This window comes from Amyelois transitella, chromosome Z (genome assembly GCF_032362555.1).
Source record: "Amyelois transitella isolate CPQ chromosome Z, ilAmyTran1.1, whole genome shotgun sequence".
Lineage (NCBI taxonomy): Eukaryota > Metazoa > Arthropoda > Insecta > Lepidoptera > Pyralidae > Amyelois > Amyelois transitella.
The window spans coordinates 838,073-858,108 of NC_083535.1; the positions used below are offsets into that span (position 1 = coordinate 838,073).

The 20,036-nt window shown below is 39.3% G+C and overlaps 1 protein-coding gene across 2 annotated transcripts in view; it reads right to left on the reverse strand.

The window, feature by feature from the left end:
- Positions 1-20,036, reverse strand: part of LOC106130525 (intraflagellar transport protein 122 homolog) — a 35,001-nt gene that overhangs the window by 1,059 nt on the left and 13,906 nt on the right. Inside the window, exons 12-21 of one of the 2 annotated variants that reach the window (XM_060953676.1) lie at positions 18,766-18,919; positions 17,552-17,710; positions 16,421-16,581; positions 15,786-15,914; positions 10,382-10,527; positions 9,038-9,191; positions 8,288-8,491; positions 7,241-7,349; positions 6,480-6,648; positions 5,680-5,858 (exon numbers count right to left, since the gene is read on the reverse strand). In XM_060953676.1, coding sequence (XP_060809659.1) covers positions 5,680-5,858; positions 6,480-6,648; positions 7,241-7,349; positions 8,288-8,491; positions 9,038-9,191; positions 10,382-10,527; positions 15,786-15,914; positions 16,421-16,581; positions 17,552-17,710; positions 18,766-18,919 — 1,564 coding nt within the window. Of the gene's footprint in view, positions 1-5,679; positions 5,859-6,479; positions 6,649-7,240; positions 7,350-8,287; positions 8,634-9,037; positions 9,192-10,381; positions 10,528-15,785; positions 15,915-16,420; positions 16,582-17,551; positions 17,711-18,765; positions 18,920-20,036 lie in introns of those variants that run through there. The other variant, XM_060953675.1, reaches the window with a different exon arrangement.

Below are 20,036 nucleotides of genomic sequence, written 5' to 3' on the forward strand. Positions count from 1 at the left end.
GTTCTTGTTTTACTGTATAGACGACACAGAACAGGAACGCAAAGATACTATAGTAACACTACTACGCCCGATTCTTCGTCCTGAAAATAAATTTGTTATTCACGTCTTTTAGTTGTACGGTGTAAACAGAGCAGAAATGCAAGAACACTAAAGTAATTACTTTCAAATATAAAAAAAAACCATTAAATAATGTTGTCATAGAAAACTTATCTATACATACATATTATCACGTTTATAAACCTTGCTGGGTAGACAGAGCCAACAGTTTTGGAACCTATAAAACCACGTTCAGCTGTTTGGTTTAATGATGGAATAAAAATTCAAATAGTGACAGGTTGCCGGCCCATCGCTTACAAGAAGAATTCCAAGTTTATTAGACATTCCATTTAGCCTTTAACGACATAAAAAAGGAAAGATATGGAGTGATCCCATTCTAAAGAGCGGGGAACCACACGGCAATAATCTATACCATTAATAATCAGAATATTAATTGATTGATTAATATAATCGGCACCAATACAAAAAAGAATAGGACCACTCCATTTCTTTCCCATGGATGTCGTAAAAGGCGACTAAGGGATGGGCTTACATAATTTTGATTCTTTTTTTAAGGCGATGGCGCTAACAACCTGTCACTATTTGAATCTCAATTCTATCATTAAGCCAAACAGCTGAGCGTGGACATTCAGTCCTTTCAAGACTGTCAGCTCCGTCTCCCCCCGCAAGGGATCGAATTAGGGTGACCATATGAATGTATATACATACATACATAACATACATAACATACATAAAGTCTATACTTATGTTTAAAGAACTTTATTTCCTCATAAAGAATTAACAATTCACTTACTGAGAAACTAACAATGTACATCATAATTATAGCAAGACAGCGAGCGTATATAAAACAAAAATTAAAATAAGGAACTATGTAGGGTAGGAGTCACAAAAATCTGCGTCGACTGCTAGTTGCGCGTCGGGCAACCACGGATCTAAAGTTCACAGAGCGCAATCTGGATGTGGCATAATAGTATCAATGGTATTATAGTAAATTGTTTTGCATCTGTTTTTATTAAGATTTTGTGATTAATTTCTATTAAATAATTCGTAATTTTCTATATAATATTATTGTTTATTAATTAATGTTTTTTTTTTTTTTTTTTTTTTTTTTTATTAATTCTACCTGTTGTAGGTTTTTAATGCATTACTTCTAATATGTATTGTTTTAAGAGTTTCTTAAAACTGATTAGTGATTTTGCGTCTTTAATTTCAACAGGTAATTTATTATACATTTTTACACCTTCGAATTCGATATTTTTTTTGCCATAATTAGTCCTTGGAGTGCGAGATATTAAATGATTTGCACTACGAAGTTTCATTTTTTGTAGTCGTCCCTTTTTCTGAAAAGATAATGTCGTATGAATCAGCTTGTTTAAAATTTTATGAATTAGTATACACGTATAATAAGTATATGTTTGTTTAATTGTCATAATTTTTGTCTCCTCATAGATTTTTTTAGATGGCGTACGATATTTGTAATGAAATAAGGATTTTATTAATTTATTTTGAGCAATTTGTAGGATTTCCAAGTTACATTTAGCTGCGGTTCCCCAAATTTCTATCAAATAGTCTATGTGTGGTTTAATTAATGAATTGTAAATAATATATTTTACTTTTCGGGGAAGGCATTTTGCAATATTTCGTACAATACCTGTCAAGGATGTCAGTTTAGTTTTAATTCTGTCTATGTGCTTTTTCCAGTTTAATTGGTGATCGATAACAAGGCCTAGATACTTTTCTTGAAATTTTTGTTTGATTATTTCGTTATTTATCCTAATGTCTGCAATGTCGTTAATTCGTTTATTTTTTGCGGCGAATATGATAAAATTTGTTTTTGTTGCATTAATTGTGAGTAAATTTGAGAAAAACCAGTTGTTAAGTAGATTTAAGTCGTTTTGTGCGTTAGACATAATAGTTTTAATAGAGTGACCAAAGTAAAATAAACTTGTATCATCTGCATATAAGGTGATATCAGCTGTTAGACCTATATGTTGTATATTATTAATATAAATTAGAAATAAGAGCGGACCCAAAATAGAGCCCTGAGGAACGCCAAAGGTAATTGGATTAGCAAAACTTTGATGTGGACCAATTTTAACAATTTGTTTGCGGTTTTGGAAATATGACTTTAAAATCTCATGAGCCTTGCCAGTGATACCGATGTCCAAAAGTTTTTCAAGAAGAATTTTATGAGAAATAGTATCGAATGCTTTTTTAAGGTCAATAAAAACACCAAGTATGATTTGTTTTTCGTCTATCTTGTTTCTTATTTTGGTTACGATATCGATTGATGCGGAAAGGGTATTTGACTTACTCCTAAAACCGTACTGCTTTTTATACAAAATTTGGTTGTTATTGAGATATTTTTCAATTCGATAATAAATTACCTTTTCAAAGATTTTTGAGATCACCGGCAAGACAGAGATAGGACGGTAATTACATGGATTAGTCTTGTCTCCCGATTTATGTATTGGTGTCACTTTAGCTATTTTTAGACTGTCGGGAAAAACTCCCTGGTTTAGACATTTATTTATACAATTTGTTAATGGAGTGACTATAAGTTTCAGTATACATTTTATGGATTTCGTACTGATACCATCAAAACCACAGCTTGTATTAGCATCCAGTTGGTCTACGATCTTAGTGATTTCATCCGTGGTTGCTGGCTCGAAGTAGGACAAACTTGTTAAATCCGCTGCTTTGGGTGTTAGCGATAAGCGGTCTCGGCTTGTCATTAGCGTATTTGGGATTTTACTTGCTAATATAGAGCCAATAGTTGAAAAATAATTATTAAAGCACTCACAAATTTCTTTTTCGTCTGTAATAGTTGTATTTGAATCCGTGACTAGTTTACTTGGGCCAACCGTGTCTTTTATTTTGTTGCATGATAGGTTATTGATCGCCTTCCACATTTTTTTCGGCTTCTTCATATGTTTCTTAAAATAATCAACATAGTAAGTTCTTTTAGTTTTCTGTATTGTATCATAAACTCTTTTTCTATATTCTTTAAATTTTGCTTCTAAATTTTTATTTGTTTTATTATTTTTATAATATTGCCATAATGTGTTCCGCGTATTTATATCATATATTATATCTTTGTTTATCCAATCTTGGCGTGGTAGATTCAATACTTTTGATTTGCTAATTCTGCTCTTTGCTGTGCAGTTTAGTATCATTTGTTCCAGGGTATTATAGTCATGTATATTTGTTCCATCGGTGTTGTTAAGGGAGTGTTCTACCAATTCATATAGTTTGCCATAATCTGTTGTTGTGTAGCTGACTTTGTTAACAGGTGCAGGTTGGTGATTTTCAATTTCTATGTATATTTGTTTATGATCGGACATAGAAGTATCAATAATATTGAAGTTGATATTGGTATCTTTTAAATTGGAGCAGACATGATCCAAAATAGATTTTCTGGATTCTGTCTCTCGGGTACAGTATTTTTTACAAATTTTATTCACAATTTTGAAATCGTTTTCTTTTACCGTATCCTTATATTTTCTAGTTTCTTTGTCATTCACCAGCAAGTCGAAATTGAAATCGCCAAATACAATTGCTCTCTTTTTATTTTGTAGCTGCATAGCGTAAGTTTCAAGAAAACTATCCACCTTTTTCCTATTGGGATTGTACACTGCGCCAATATCAAGACTTTTCTTTTCCAAATGAACCCAGAGATAGTGGACGTCGTCATCAATGCAATGTTCCTCGATAAGGTTATGCTTCAGATCATTATGAACGAAGATTGAGATTCCGCCTCCTTTTCGGTATTGCCTATGGTTACCATAGTGGGTGTAGTTTGGAAGTTGTAACATTTGGTGATCACTTTCATTTTTTATCCAAGTTTCTGATACTACAATAATGTGGGGTTTGATTGAGAAAACAATACATCTAAGTTCGTCAAATTTACCTGCCTTAACGAGACTACAGGCATTCATATAAAGACATTTAAGAGACTTTTTTGCGCTCGTGACATCGTTATAGGTACTGGCTATTCTATGTGTTATTTTACCGGTTGAAATAGTTAGTTTTTTGCAACATTTAAGTTCTTTTCCTGTTTTTCTTCTGATGATTTAATAATTTTTGGTATACCCTTTATGTATTTTATAACCAATTTCGTTTCTCCATTATTAGTTCGTTTTTCGAGCTCCATCTTGAGATTCTGCATGAACTTCCTTTGGTTTGGTGTTTGATCTGAGAATATTTTGATGTGGTTGTTAGCAAATTCAGCGTTGTCTTTATTACGTAATAAACATCTGACTGTTTCTTCTGATGCAAAGCATACTTTAACTGATCGAGTACGATCAGGGTGAAATTTCCCAAGGCGGATGACTTTGAGAGGCTCAGGACATTCATTGTATATTGTTTTAGTTATTTTGATAACCTCGTTGTTATTATAGGCATATCTATCAGTAGTTTTACTCGCTTCAGGTATTCCCACAATGACAATATTTTTAGACCGTATTTTGCGTTCATTGATTTCATTTATAATATCCTCACTGCTTTGGTGTGTTTCAGTCGTAGGGAGTGGTAATGGTGAAGTATATTTAAGATTATTTATTTCGGATTCTAGAAGTTCTATTTTTCTCGTGATATTTTCACTCGTGATCTGTAGACTGTTGACTTTAATTTTTGTGTTATTTTGTTCTAAAATTATATTTTCTAAGGTATTGCCAATTTCATTTACTTGACTTTTAATAGCAGTAACGTCTTCACTGAGTTTAATGATGTTTTCAATTTGGGAGCTGCTACTTGCCTTTATAATTGCCATCATTTCAAACATTTGTTTTTTTAAATCGGATAACTCTGTTTTTATCCAAGCATTGTCATCGGTGTCTTTCCGTTTATTACGATGGGTGATATTGGTAGGGGTGTCGCAAGCGCACGCAATATTCATTTCTGACAAATTTGGCTGAGAGCCACAAAGTCTTAAATTACTGCCACTGCCACATCCAGTCGGTGATCGTTGAACGCTCATTGTATATCTATGGTTTTGATTACTCACGTGTCATCGACTCCGGACGGCACTTATCACTCGGAAGTAATTGGTCACAAAACACACTTAAATATTTAAAGGAAATGAGATTTGTTTACTCCGTATTTAGGTTTGAAATTGGTTGTTAGTAATTTTGCAATAATTTAAATAAAGCGACACGTCTGTCTCATACGCTCGCTCGAACATCACTTGAAAGTCACGTCTATATTCCTTACGGGGTAGACAAAACCAATAGTCCCGAAAAGACTGAATGGCCACATTCAGCTGCTCGGCTTAATGATGGAATTGATATCCAAATAGTGACAGGTTGCTAGCCCATCGCCTTACAAAAGAATCACAATTATGTAAGCCTATCCCTTAGTCGCCTTTTACGACATCCATGGGAAAGAAACGGGAGTGGCCCTATTCTTTTTTTGTATCGGTGCCGGGAACCACACGGCACATGAATGTATGTACATATGTAAGTATTAATTATGAGAATATTATTACCTCGTTATTATTGAAGAGAGTTATGAATGTGGATGAAGCAAAGGAAGTATGCAGGGATCGTGGCAAGTGGAAAGAGGTAGTCTCTGCCTACCCCTCCGGGAAAGAGGCGTGAGTTTATGTATGTATGTATGTATTACCTCGTCAACTTTATCCAAAAACGGGTCAGCACTGTCCTCGATATGGTCTATCCTGAGCACCTCGGAACCCCCACTCTGCTCCATCTTGGTGTCCGGTAGGGGGGACCTGGATATAAGGCTCAGGGCTTCGTCTTCCGTGATGCCCTCGGACGGTTCGAATTGAACGAGCGGCAACACTTCTGTGAATATATAAACAACATACATACATACATACGGTCACGTCTATGTATATACCTTGCGGGGTGGACAGAGCCAACAGTCTAGAGAAGACTGAATGATAGAATTGAGATTCAACTAGTGACAGGTTGCTAGCTCATCGCTTAAAAGAAGAATCCCAAGTTTGTAAGCCTATCCCTTAGTCGACTTTTACGACATCTATGGGAAAGAGATGGAGTGGTCCTATTCTTTTTCGTATTGGTGCCGGGAACCACACGGCACTAATGTGTTTGTAATATTACAGTATGGTTATATTACTGTGCCGTATCCTCGTATATATATGTCTATCATTAAGCCAAACAGCTGAACGTGACCTATCAGTCTTTTTAAGACTGTTGGCTCTGTCTACCCCGCAAGGGATATAGACTTGATTATAAATAAATACATATTGAGTTAGCCTCGAAGTAACTGCTGCACGGCCCGGGACTGCAAGCAGAAGTGACACTTATGCCGGGAGCAAGACTTAGTTAGCCGCTTTGCGGGCGGTCCTTTAGTTAGTTCTAATAGAGATATATTTAGTATCGGCTGTGCATCCGTGCGAAGCCGGGGCGGGTCGCTAGTATATATATATATGGATAGATCACCGTGTGTGGCCAGCGAGTGCGCCAGCGCATGTCCGCAGTGCGGACACCGCGTGGCGCACAGTGGCGGCGCGTGGCGGCGACATCGCCAACACAACGGCGACACTTCCTCCTCCCCCCCTTCTCCGGTGCCGGCCGCTCGACTCTTCAGTATCAACAGCTCTACGCTTTCCTGTTTATGATAGAAGAACAATTATGTTTATGAAGAATAATATTTTTAAAGGTCAAATGTACCCGAAACCGCCGAGCTTGCATGAAGAGAGTTATGAATGCGGATGAAGCGAAGGAAGTATGCAGAGATCGTGGCAAGTGGAAAGAGGTAGTCTCTGCCTACCCCACCGGGAAAGAGGCGTGATTTTATGTATGTATGTATGTAAGAATAATATTTATAACTATGTATGTACTTACTATTTTCTTGTTACTGTGTAAATTTCTATGCAATAAAGATATTACAAACAAACAAACAACATAAAAATTTTAATAGATGTCATTAGAATTATTTATACTAATATTATAAAGCTGAAGAGTTTGTTTGTGTGTTTGAACGCGCTAATCTCAGGAACTACTGGTTCGAATTAAAAAATCACGACATCGTCCGCGTGGAATCAATCCCGCGGGAACTCCGGGATAAAAAGTAGCCTATATATTATTCTGGGTCGTCAGCTACCTAATCAAGAAATTTCATCGTAATTGGTTAAATAGTTTTTGCGTGAAAGAGTAACACAAACTTTCGCATTTATAATTAGAAAACAAAATAAACTAACCTGAAATTTCTGCGGTATCAGCAATCCTAGAATCTTATCCAGCATCTGAAGAGCTAGCGTATTCGCGTTCAGAGCTTTTGCCTGTTTCGCCAGGCAAAGATACAGGCAACTGAATTTACGATAAGGATTATATATATATATATCTATATATATATTAAATTCACACGCAAAAATGTTTATGCTTGGGTCTCTGCAAATACACGTCAAATCGAAAACGAAAAGATGAGATAAGAGACGAAAAATAAATATAAAAAATAAAACATGTATATTTGTTTGAACATACATAAATCACTCTTTCCCGGAGGGGTAGGCAGAGACCACATCTTTCCACTTGCCACGATCCCTGCACACTTCTTTCGCTTCATCCAAATTCATAACTCTCTTCGTGCAAGCTCGTCGGTTTCTGGTACTCTTGACCTGACCTTTAGCTAGAACGTCTCCGATTTGATCAAGGTACGTTCGTCTAGGCTATCCCACACCAACAGTCCCATTCACACTTCCTTTGTATATTTGCTTAGTCAACCTGCTTTCATTCGTCCTCTCGACATGACCAAACCATCTAAGCATTCCCTTTTCTATTCCTCATATCACAACATTCCCTTATCACACTGTCTTATCTCATCCAGTCACTCAATTTTACACCTATCATACACGTAAGAGCTCTCATTTCTACCGCGTTTATTCTACTTTCGTGCTCATAATATTATTATTTTTTTATGATTATTACATTTAGGACCACTACATCTCTTTCCCATGGAAGTCGTAAAAGGCAACTAAGGGATAGGCGTACAAACTTGGGATTCTTTTTTTAGGCTACAGGCTAGCAACCTGTCACTATTTGAATCTCAATTCTATCATTAAGCCAAGTAGCTGAACATGGCCTGTTAGTCTTTTGGGGTCTATTGGCTCTGTCTACCCCACAAGGGATATAGACGTGACAATATGTTTGTATTATTACATTTACTATTTGTGTGTGCCTACGTTTAATAAATGAAAGATATGTCTTAATACACAGACTATTATATTTTCACATCAAAAAAAGGATACAACTTAGAAACTCCAGGCGGGGGTTCTTCACCAACGTTGGCCAAAACGTAACGCGCTGCATTGAGCAGCGAGTCAGGCTGACTGAGCGAGAAAGGCTCGTGAACGCAGCGATGGACAGCGTCGTAGGCGTGGTACACGCGAGCGAGCCGCTCATTGTCACTGTACTGGCTTCGTGACCGCTCACTGTTACAATATATATAGTGACTGACTGACTGATGATACATTGAGCAGCTAAAAAGGCTGACTGAGCGAGAAAGGCTCGTGAACGCAGCGATGGACAGCGTCGTAGGCGTGATACACGCGAGCGAGCCGCTCGTTGTCGCTGTACTGGCTTCGTGACCGCTCACTGTTACAATATATTTATAGTGACTGACTGACGATACATTGAGAAGCTAGGAAGGCTGACTGTGCGAGAAAGGCTCGTGAACGCAGCGATGGGCAAGTGAATTTCTCGTGATTAAAAAAAAACAACATTCTTTTTAGCAGAGTCACACATCTAGACATAACATGCCGTGTGGTTCCCGGCACCAATATAAAAAAGAATAGGACCACTCCACCTCATTTCCACGGATGTCGTAAAAAGCGACTATGGGATAAGCTTATAAACTTGGTATTACTCTTATAGGCGATAATTCTATCATTAAGCCAAACAGCTGAACCTGGCATGTCAATGTTTCAAAACTGCTGTCTCTACCCCGCAAAGGATATAGACATGATAATATAAACGAACTATTAATATAATCTACTTACTTGTCCCCTGCAGCGGCAGCGGTGTCTAGACACTGCATGGCCAGCAAATGGTGTAAATATGCCGCGTCAGAGAAACGCTCCTCTGATACAGCATTCGTCACCAGTATTGAGAACACTCGCATCGCTGTGGCAGTCTCACCTGCCATGTGGTATGCTAAATAATAAGATTATTTGTTAAATTAAAAGTACATACATATTGTCACGTCTATATAGTTTTTGGTATTTGTTTGTTCTTTGTGCTTGTTATCGTTCAACCAAAAAAAAAATCCTACTACTATTATAAAGGCGAAAGTTTGTATGGATGTTTGTTACTCTTTCACGCAAAAACTACTGAACCGATTACCATGAAATTTGGTATGTAGGTAGCTGAAGACCCAGAATAACACATAGGCTACTTTTTATCCCAGAGTTTCCGCGGGATTGATAGGGTTTCCATGCGGACGAAGTCGCGGGCGGCCTCTAGTGTATAATATACCCTGGATATTACCCTTAATTACATACGGGACTGCTGTTTAGTTTTAAGAACTTTTATCTCTTTTGTTCTCATGTAAGTGGATTTTGTAATCTTTTTTGAAAATTAATTCTTTAAACCTATATCCCTTGGGATAAAAAGTAGCCTATATGTTATTCTGGGTCTACCTACATACAAAATTTCATCGTAATCGGACCAATAGTTTTTGCGTGAAAGAGTAACAAACATCCACACTGACATCCTGACACACTCACAACTTTCGCATTTACAATATTAGTAGGATACAGTACCGTTGTGTTAGTATCTCGTAACACAAGTTTCGAACTTACTTCGAGGCTAACTCAATCTGTGTCATTTTTCCCGTAGATATATACATATTTATATATTTATTAAGTTCGAAACTGTTGAATATTTAAATTTTGGCGCCTTCCATTACGGTAACTATGTGTCAATGTCATTTGTATCTTTTCTTCCCATCAAAAATAAACGCTATACTGTTAGGCTGCATAAGTGTGGTCTTATTTAAATCATTAAATAATATTATATTTAAATTGCATACATACATACATATGGTCACGTCTATATCCCTTGCGGGGTAGACAGAGCCAACAGGCTTGAAAAGACTGAATGGCCACGTTCAGCTCTTTGGCTTAATGATAGAATTGAGATTCAAATAGTGATAGGTTGCTCACCCATCCCTAAAAATAGAATCCCAAGTTTGTAAGCCTATCCCTTAGTCGCCTTTTACGACATCCATGGGCAGGTGATGGAGTGGTCCTATTCTTTTTTTGTATTGGTGCCGAGAACCACACGGTACTAATTTTAAATTTAAATTGCCTTCATAGGTATAATTAAAATAACAGAAACAATACCTTTCTGCGCATCAACAAACTTGCTCTCCTGCGCCATTTTGTGTGCGTACGGCAAATAAACGTCGCGGCGGCATTCCGAATGTTCGCGGGCCAGTGCGAACGCGCGCGACCATTCGCCGGCGGATACCGCCAGCTGGGCGACTTTGCTGGAAGGTAATCTTATATTTATGTACCTGAATAAGGCTTGCAAACTTGGGTTTCTTTTTTTTTAGGCGATGGGCTAGCATACATACATACATAAAATCACGCCTCTTTCCCGGAGGGGTAGGCAGAGACTACCTCTTTCCACTTGCCACGATCTCTGCATACTTCTTTCGCTTCGTCCACATTCATAACTCTCTTCATACAAGCTCGGCGGTTTCGGGTACTTTTGACCTGACCCTTTACCAGGACGTCCTTAATTTGATCAAGATACGTTCGTCTAGGTCTTCCCACTCCGACCTTTCCCTCCACACTCTCCTTGTATATCTGCTTAGTCAACCTGCTTTCATTCATCCTCTCCACATGACCGAACCATCTTAACATACCCTTTTCTATTCCTGTAACTACATCTTCTTTCACATCACAACATTCCCTTATCACGCTGTTCCTTATCCTGTCACTCAATTTCACACCCATCATACTCCTTAACGCTCTTATTTCCACTGCATTTATTCTGCTTTCATGCTTCTTTTGCCATACCCAACTTTCACTCCCATACATTAATGTCGGGACCAACACGCCCCTGTGCACAGCCAGTCAAGCCTTTTTGGATAGTTTCTGACTGCTCATAAAGGCATGCAAAGCTCCATTCACCATGTTCCCCGCGTTCACTCTCCTTTCAATATCACTATCATACTTGCCATCTGATGTAAACTTTGATCCTAGATATACAAACTCTTTCACTTGCTCCACTTTTTCTCCTCCAATCAAAATATTACATGCTGTCATTTCTTTCTCCATTTCAAAAACCAGTGTTTTAGTTTTACTTACGTTCACTTTCATTCCTTTCTCTTTTAAAGCTTCATGCATACAGTTTACCATCTCCTGTAACTCCTCCGCTGATGACGCCAGTATAACCTGATCGTCGGCATAGAGCAGACATTTGACGAGTAACTCATTCATCCTTAATCCACTTTTAGACTCTTTCAAATCTGTCAAACAGCTATCCATAAATAGGTTGAACAGCCACGGTGACGCAACACATCCTTGCCTAACGCCTTTCTCAATCTTAAACCACTCAGTGTGCGCTCCGTTTATCCTGACACAAGCACTCGAATCCTCATATAAGGATTTCAGTGCTCGTATTAAGAGACTGCTCACCCCATGCATAGAAAGTGCTGACTACAATTCATTCCTCTCAACTCTGTCATAGGCCTTTTCCAGATCTACGAATGTGCAATAGACTTTTTGACTCTTGGCCAAAAACTTTTCGGCTATGCACCGCAAGGAAAAGACCTGATCAGTACATCCCATTCCCTTTCGAAATCCCGCTTGAGCATCCCATATTTTGTCATCAGTTTCATTCCTGACTCTATTAATCAATACCTTAGCATACAATTTGCCGACGACGCTAAGCAGGCTTATACCACGATAATTTTTGCAGTCCAGCTGTGACCCTTTTCCTTTGTAAAGTGGCACGATAACAGCCTTACACCAATCTTTTGGTACTCGGCCGCTTCTCCAACACAAATTGAAAAGGCAGTACAACTGACTAGCTACTACGCCTTTTCCTGCTTTAAGCATCTCGACCGACACTCTATCACACCCAGCAGCCTTTCCCGCTTTCATACTCTTAAGTGCTTCCACAATTTCGAACATTTCAATTTCGCCTTCCATCTCATTCTCTTTTTCTTCGCTATAGCAGAAATCTTTCTTATTTCCTTCCTTTTTTTCAAATAAACTTTCAAAATAGTCCTTCCATATCTTTAGTACACATTCTTCTCCTTTCACAACGCTACCATCCTGGCATCTGATCCTAGTCAGCTCTCTGGTTATAGTATTTCCTCGGGCTGACCTTACGGATTTCCAGAATACTTTCAGATTTGACTGAAAGTCTTCTGATAGCCTTTTATCAAAATCCTCTTTATACTCTTCTTTCTTTCTAATCACAGCTTTCTTAACCAAATCTTTCATTTTCTTATATTCCTTACGTGCTTCATTCACATCTTCATCTATAACCTCTTGCATTCTTAAGTTAGCTTTTGCTGCTAACAAATCCAGCCATGCTTTCTTCTTTAATCGCACAAGTTCTTGCACATCTTTACTCATCCACGCATTTTTGTGATTTTTTCCTTTCCTTCTTCTACTTACACCACACACTTCAACAGCTACTTTCACAATTCTTTCTTTAAATTCCTTCCATCCATCTTCAATATCGCTCATTTCCTCTAAATCTTCAAATTCATCCTTCAGTCTATTAATATACTTCTTACCTACATCCATATCTTGCAAATTTTCTACTTTTACTCTTTCCAAAGCGCTGGTTTGCTCCCTTACCCTGTGCCGCCAGCGATTGAAGATACCCCTTATCCGGGATATCACCAGTAAATGGTCCGAGTCAATGCCAGCACCGCGATATGCACGGGTATCCAGCACTTTGTTCTTCAATCTTTCATCTACAATCACAAAGTCTATCATACTTTTTAAAATACCTTCCACTCTTGTGTAGGTGTGGATCTCTTTATGTTGAAACATTGAGTTCGACACAAAAAGATCCCACTCTAGACAAATTTCTAATACACTTCTTCCATTATCATTCACCTTTTCGTCACCAAACGCACCAAGCACCTTTTCATATCCATCACGCTTTACACCCACCCATCCATTAAAATCACCTAACATAATAATCTTCTCATTTGGCTTGGTAACTTTCAATACTTCTCTTACACTATTCCAGAACTCCTCGTTTTCGCTTTTTGCTGATGTTGTACCCCTCGAACCCACATCCCAAGGTGCATAAACACCTAGAACGAAGATCCGAGTGATTCCAACTTTCAGCCTAATCCATAGAAGACGAGGGCTGACACACTCATACTCATTCACGCACTCAGCCATTCGTGCAGAAAGAATTAGACCGACCCCTTGACAGCCTCGGCTGGTACTGGAAATTCCAGACCAATACGCCGTGTAAGGGCCGTGCTGCGTCGCGTCGCATCCTTTCCGCTTCGTTTCATTCACGCACAACACATCCAAACGTCTTTCATCCATCATCTGGCATACTTCCTCAATCTTATCCTTCATTCCTCCTCTTACATTCATCGTCGCAAAGCGGCTTTCAGCAGACCGCATACCGCTCCCGCCGGGAACGAGACGTGATGGGGTGCGGACACCATCGCCGCAATTTATATGCTTTTTAAGGTTCATAATGCGATTCCCACGAGACGCTAGGGAAAAATTTTGTCCGCCCCAGCAGAGCCCCGCATGCCAGGGTAAGGCTAGCCATTACCTGGGGGTCGCCCAACCCCATGGCGGAAGTGGCACGCTCGAGACTAGGCTCGCCCCTAGCCATGCATCCATCGGCGCGGCAGACCTTAGATTGGCAGGGATTTACATTAAAGAGGAATCCCAAGTCTATCCCTTAGTCGGCTCTTACGACATCCGTGGGAAAGAGATGGAGTGGTCCTATTCTTTTGTAATGGTGCCGGGAACCATGGGCTAGCAACCTGTCACTATTTGAATTTCAACATACATACATAGATACATAGATTCTTTTATAGATGACGGGCTAACAACCTGTCACTATTCGAATCTCAACATACATACATACATTCTTTTATAGACGACGGGCTAACAACCTGTTACTATTTGAATCTCAACATACATACATAAGATTCTTTTATAGACGTCGGGCTAGCAACCTGTCACTATTTGAATCTCAACATACATACATATCATCACGTCTATATCCCTTACGGGATAGACAGAACAAACAGTCTTGAAAAAACTGATAGGCAAAGTTCAGCTGTTTGACTTTTTGATAGAATTGAGATTCAAATATTTTTGTAACTATGTACTGTTTTTGTGTTACTTTGTCAATTTCTGTACAATAAAGATATTACAAACAAACAAGCTTTGCAACTTACTTCGTTACTAGATACAAAATGTGCGATTGGCTTTTCTGTTTTATTATTAGAAACGAAAAAATTGGAAATTTTCATCGTGATTTCTAGTAAGGCATGACAAAACGTCAATAAAAATTTTGACATTGTCATTTTACATAGTATTTTTTTTTTATTTTGGCTTGGCAGCAAAAATACGAAGTATTCGATCCGAGTGGACATTCTAGAAATAAGGTCATATGTGCTGAGAGATCATAACGAAACATGCATCGTCTGCCCTCCTCTGAGTACAATACAATATAGTCACGTCTATATCCCTTGCGGAGTAGACAGAGCCAATAATCTCATAGACTGAAAGACCAGGTTCAGCTGTATTCAGCTTCATGATGGAATCAATATGCCATGATTTTATGGAAATTGTTTTTGGGTCAAAATACAATGATAGTCTATGATCCCTTCCCTATAGTTTTAGTATCTCTGGTACAAGTCCGCGGCGGTGGTGTGTTCCTTAGTTGTCACTTGAATTTAAGCCATTTTGTGTAATTTCTAACCTAGTTAATACGATATTTAGATAACATTCTCTTCACAATGATATAGTCTATGGTCCCTCACCGATAGTCCCCTAGTCTCTGGTAGACGTCTGCGGCGGTAGCGTGTTCCTTAGTTGCCACCAGAATTTGGGCCACTTTGTGTAATTTCTAACCTAGTTACTATGATATTTAGATGACATTCTCTTCACAATGATAGTCTATGGCCGCTCACCGATAATCCCCTAGTCTCTGGTAGACGTCCGCGGCGATGGCGTGTTCCTTAGTTGGCACCAGAATTTGAGCCATTTTGAGTAATTTCTAACCTAGTTAATACGATATTTAGATAACATTCTCTTCACAATGATATAGTCTATGGTCCCTCACCGATAGTCCCCTAGTCTCTGGTAGACGTCCGTGGCGGTGGCGTGTTCCTTAGTTGTCACCAGAATTTGGGCCACTTTGTGTAATTTCTAACCTAGTTACTATGATATCTAGATGACATTCTCTTCACAATGATAGTCTATGGTCCCTCACCGATAAACCCCTAGTCTCTGGTAGACGTCCGCGGCGGTGGCGTGTTCCTTAGTTGGCACCAGAATTTTAGCCATTTTGAGTAATTTCTAACCTAGTTAATATGATATTTAGATAATATTATCTTCACAATGATAGTCTATGGTCCCTCACGGGTAATCCCCTAGTCTCTGGTAGACGTCCGCGGCGATGGCGTGTTCCTTAGTTGTCACCTGAATTTGGGCCACTTTGTGTAATTTCTAACCTAGTTAATACGATATTTAGATGACATTATCTTCACAATGATAGTCTATGATCCCTCACCGATAATCCCCTAGTCTCTGGTAGACGTCCGCGGCGGTGGCGTGTTCCCCGGCCGTCACCAGGGCTTCGGCCACGTACCGCAGTGATGAACTGGAGCCTTTGTCCAACTTGCGGGCTAGTTCAATCAACCTGTGTGGAAAATAAAGACCATTTTAAAAGAAAGCGTCATGAGATTTCACATTCAGCAACAGTACATTTTTCGGGATTAAAAATTATATTATTATTCTCATAATATATATACATATATTCACGTCTATACATAGATATATTCACGTCTGTATCCCTCGCGGGGTAGATAGAGCCATCAGTTTCGAATAGACTGAAAGGGTCTAACATTCTCCAGACTTCAATTTCGAAATTGAAATTCAAATATAGACAGGTTGCTAGCCCATCGCCTAAAAAAAGAATCCCAAGTTTGTAAGCCTATCCCTTAGTCGCCTTTTACGATATCCATATGAACAAGTAGAATAAGATAGATTTATTTTCAAAATTGGATAGATACATCATTATAACTACTACCGCTTCCAAAGCGCATAATGTAGAAGAAGCGGCGGAACAAACTGCACTGTCGTGGTCCTATTTTCTTTTTTGTTCAATCACAGCCGGTAACCACACGGCACACCTAATCAACTCACATGTCTCTCCTGCCCGTCTCCGCCATGAGTTGAGCCGCCCTTTTGACGTCCCCCGCCGCCAAGTACATCTCGGCGGCGGCCCGGGGCTCGTTCACGTGGCGCGCCCACTCGGCCCTGCGGCGGGCCAGCGCCGCTAGGCCTTCGCCCTCGCCCACGTATTCCTTGTGGGAGAGAAGAGATAGATAAAGGGAAATTGACATACATACATATAATCACGTCTATATCCCTTACGGGGTAGACAGAGCCTACAGTCTTGTAAAGACTGATGGGCCACGTTCAGCTATTTGGCTTTAAGATAGAATTGAGATTCAAATAGTGACGGGTTGCTAGCCCATCGCCTAAAAGAAGAATCCCAAGTTTATAAGCCTACCCCTTAGTCGGCTTTTACGACATCCATGGGAAAGAGATGGAGTGGTCCTATTCTTTTTTGTATTGGTGCCGGGAACCACACGGCATGGAAATTGAAATGATGGAAAAGCGTGTTTGGAATCAATTACTGACTGATAGAATGGGGAATGATGGACGAGATTGATGCAAGGGAATGATGAATGAGATTGATAGATGGAGACAACGTATGAGATTGATTGGAGGGAATGACGGACGTGACTGATGAAAGGGAATGCTGACGGATTGACAAAGGCATGATGAACGAGATTGATAAGAAAGAATTAATAAAAATGGAATAGGAATCAATTATGAACAAGAATGATAGAAGGGACTGATGATGGACGAGATATACAGTAAACGCATTTTTAGTAAATAAAAAACAAACGATGAATACAATCGTGGAAAAAATAGGTACGGTAATACCAAATTTTTCCACGAAAGTATTGCGCAATAGCAATTGCGATTCACTTGGCTCGTCTTGAGCCAAGGACATTTGACCTAAGTACATACATACATAAAATCACGCCTCTTTCCCAGAGGGGTAGGCAGAGACTACCACTTTCCACTTGCCACGATCCCTGCACACTTCCTTCGCTTCATCCACATCCACAACTCTCTTCATACAAGCTCGGCGGTTTCGGGTACCCTTGACCTGACCCTTAACCAGGACGTCCTTAATTTGATCAAGACACGTTCGTCTAGGTCTTCCCACATTTAACCTTACCTACAATTAAAATAACACACCTGCGCTTTGCTGAACATACGCAAGTCGACGTACAAACTCAACGCTCTGTCGTCGCGGCCCGCGGTGCGGTATGCGCGTGCGGCGTCCGCGTATCGGCCGCGGTGCGCCGACACATCGCCGACGATGAGCGTGCGCATCTCGCCGGATTCCAAGCGTTCCTGGATTGAAATAATGTATTTAAAAGTATGTACATTTATATATGCCGTGTGGCTCCAATACTATTTGAATCTTAATTCTATCATATCTAATCTATCGCTAAACTAAAAAAGAATCCCAATTTTGTAAGCCTATCCCTTAGTCGTCTTTTACAACATCCATAATGGGAATGGGATAGAGTGGTCCTATTCTCTTTTTTTTTCTATTCGTGCCGGGCACCACACGGCACTAGCCCTTTAAAAAAAATCTCAATTCATTCATTTTCCCGTACACTTTTTGTAGGTTATACATACATACACTAATTCTTTACTTCTAGATCCTACATATCCACATTGACTACAACGAAATCGTGTTAACCTTAATCATCTCTAACTAAGCAGATATACAAGGAGAGTGTGGAGGGAAAGGTCGGAGTGGGAAGACCTAGACGAACGTATCTTGATCAAACTAAGGACGTCCTGGTAAAGGGTCAGGTCAAAAGTACCCGAAACCGCCGAGCTTGCATGAAGAGAGTTATGAATGCGGATGAAGCGAAGGAAGTATGCAGAGATCGTGGCAAGTGGAAAGAGGTAGTCTCTGCCTGCCCCTCCGGGAAAGAAGCGTGATTTTATGTATGTATGTATGTTAAGGTAGTTTATGCCGTGTGGCTCCCGGCACCAATACAAAAAAAGAAGAATAGGACCACTCCATCTCATTCGCATTGAATTGTGACAGATTCAAATAGTGACAGGTTGCTAGACCATTGCCTAAAAGAAAAATCCCAAAATAAGCCTATCCTTTAGTCGTCTTTTACGACATCCATGGAAAATGAGATGGAGTGGTCCTATTCTTTTCAATTTTACCACATTGACTACAACGAAATCGTGTAAACCTTAATCATCTCCTACTACTACCTTTACTGATTACCACGAAAACTCAGCAATTTTTTTTCTATTTTGTTATAAAAGAGGAAATCCTTTTCACGGACTACCCCCCGGATCTTAACCCGGGATCGTGCAAGACTCCTGGCACCAACCCCCCCACCCACTAAAACCCCTCCCCTCTCGCCATTACTCACCTGCAAATGGTCGATGAGCGTCAAGAATATGACATTCTCACTCCTCTGGAACGCCTTCTTTGCCACTTCGAAGGACAACTCCTCCAAAGCTGCCATCCCCAGCCGCTCCCAGTCCAAAGCGGTCACCCCTAGGCACGCCACCGCATACGCTTCACTGTGTGACAAACAAACATACAATTCTTGCGTTGTATTTTATACAGGGTGACTTTTCATTCAACTGCATAAATTTAACTGTTAAGTGTACTCATCTAAAGGATATATAAAAACGTTAAAAGAACGAAAAAAATAAAAGTATCAAAATCCATGATCCTAAATATTTCATATCACCCCGGCCGGCGGAAAAGCGACGGGTAAGATTCAGAGGTCAACGACACAATTAATTCAGCTGAGCGATCTCGACAACTCTGTACTTTACTTGATCTTGATACTAGAAAAATAATTTATTTTTCAGACATTTATTTACATGTTTAGTTTTAATTTCTTTTTGTAGTATTGGTCTTTAATAAAGCGTGTGACGTAGTTTTTGATGGTTTTTTTAAATGTGAAAATGATGACGTTTAATTTAAATAAAAATGGGCTCAAACTGCTCAGAAGCATGGTTATAGTCTATGTTTAAAAGGATGCAGTTGTTTTAGATGTCACCCTGTATAAACGATTCGTAACATTACACACACGACTGTAAATGATTATACACTAGCTGTGCCCGCGACTTCGTCCGCGTGGAATAGTTATTTTGGGCATCATTGAAGCCCTCAAGGATAAATAATTTTCCTCATTTTTTTTCACATTTTTATTATTTCTTCGCTCCATATAGTTGCAGTGTGATGTACCTATATAGCCCAAAGCCTTTCTCAAATAGTCTATTCAACACAAAAATAAATTTTCAATTTGAACCAGTAGTTCCTGAGATTAGCGCGTTCAAACAAACAAACTTTTCAGCTTTATAATATTAGTATAGAATAATATATATATATATATATTTCACATCTACATTCTTTACAAGCTAGACGGACGGGGCACAGTTTCGAAAAGGCTGAAATATCACGTTCAGCTAGATATTATACGTCCATTTTCAACAAATGGCCGTATGTCAAACTTATTTAAACGGTTAAACTTACTTACTTGGCTCTGCCTACCCTGCAAGAGATGTAGATGAGACTATATGCATGCATACGTACATGCACACCCACATAAACGAATTGAACGTTAACATCATACGTTGCTGAACGTGGCCTTTCAGTCTTATCAAGGCTGTAGGCTCTGTCTACCCC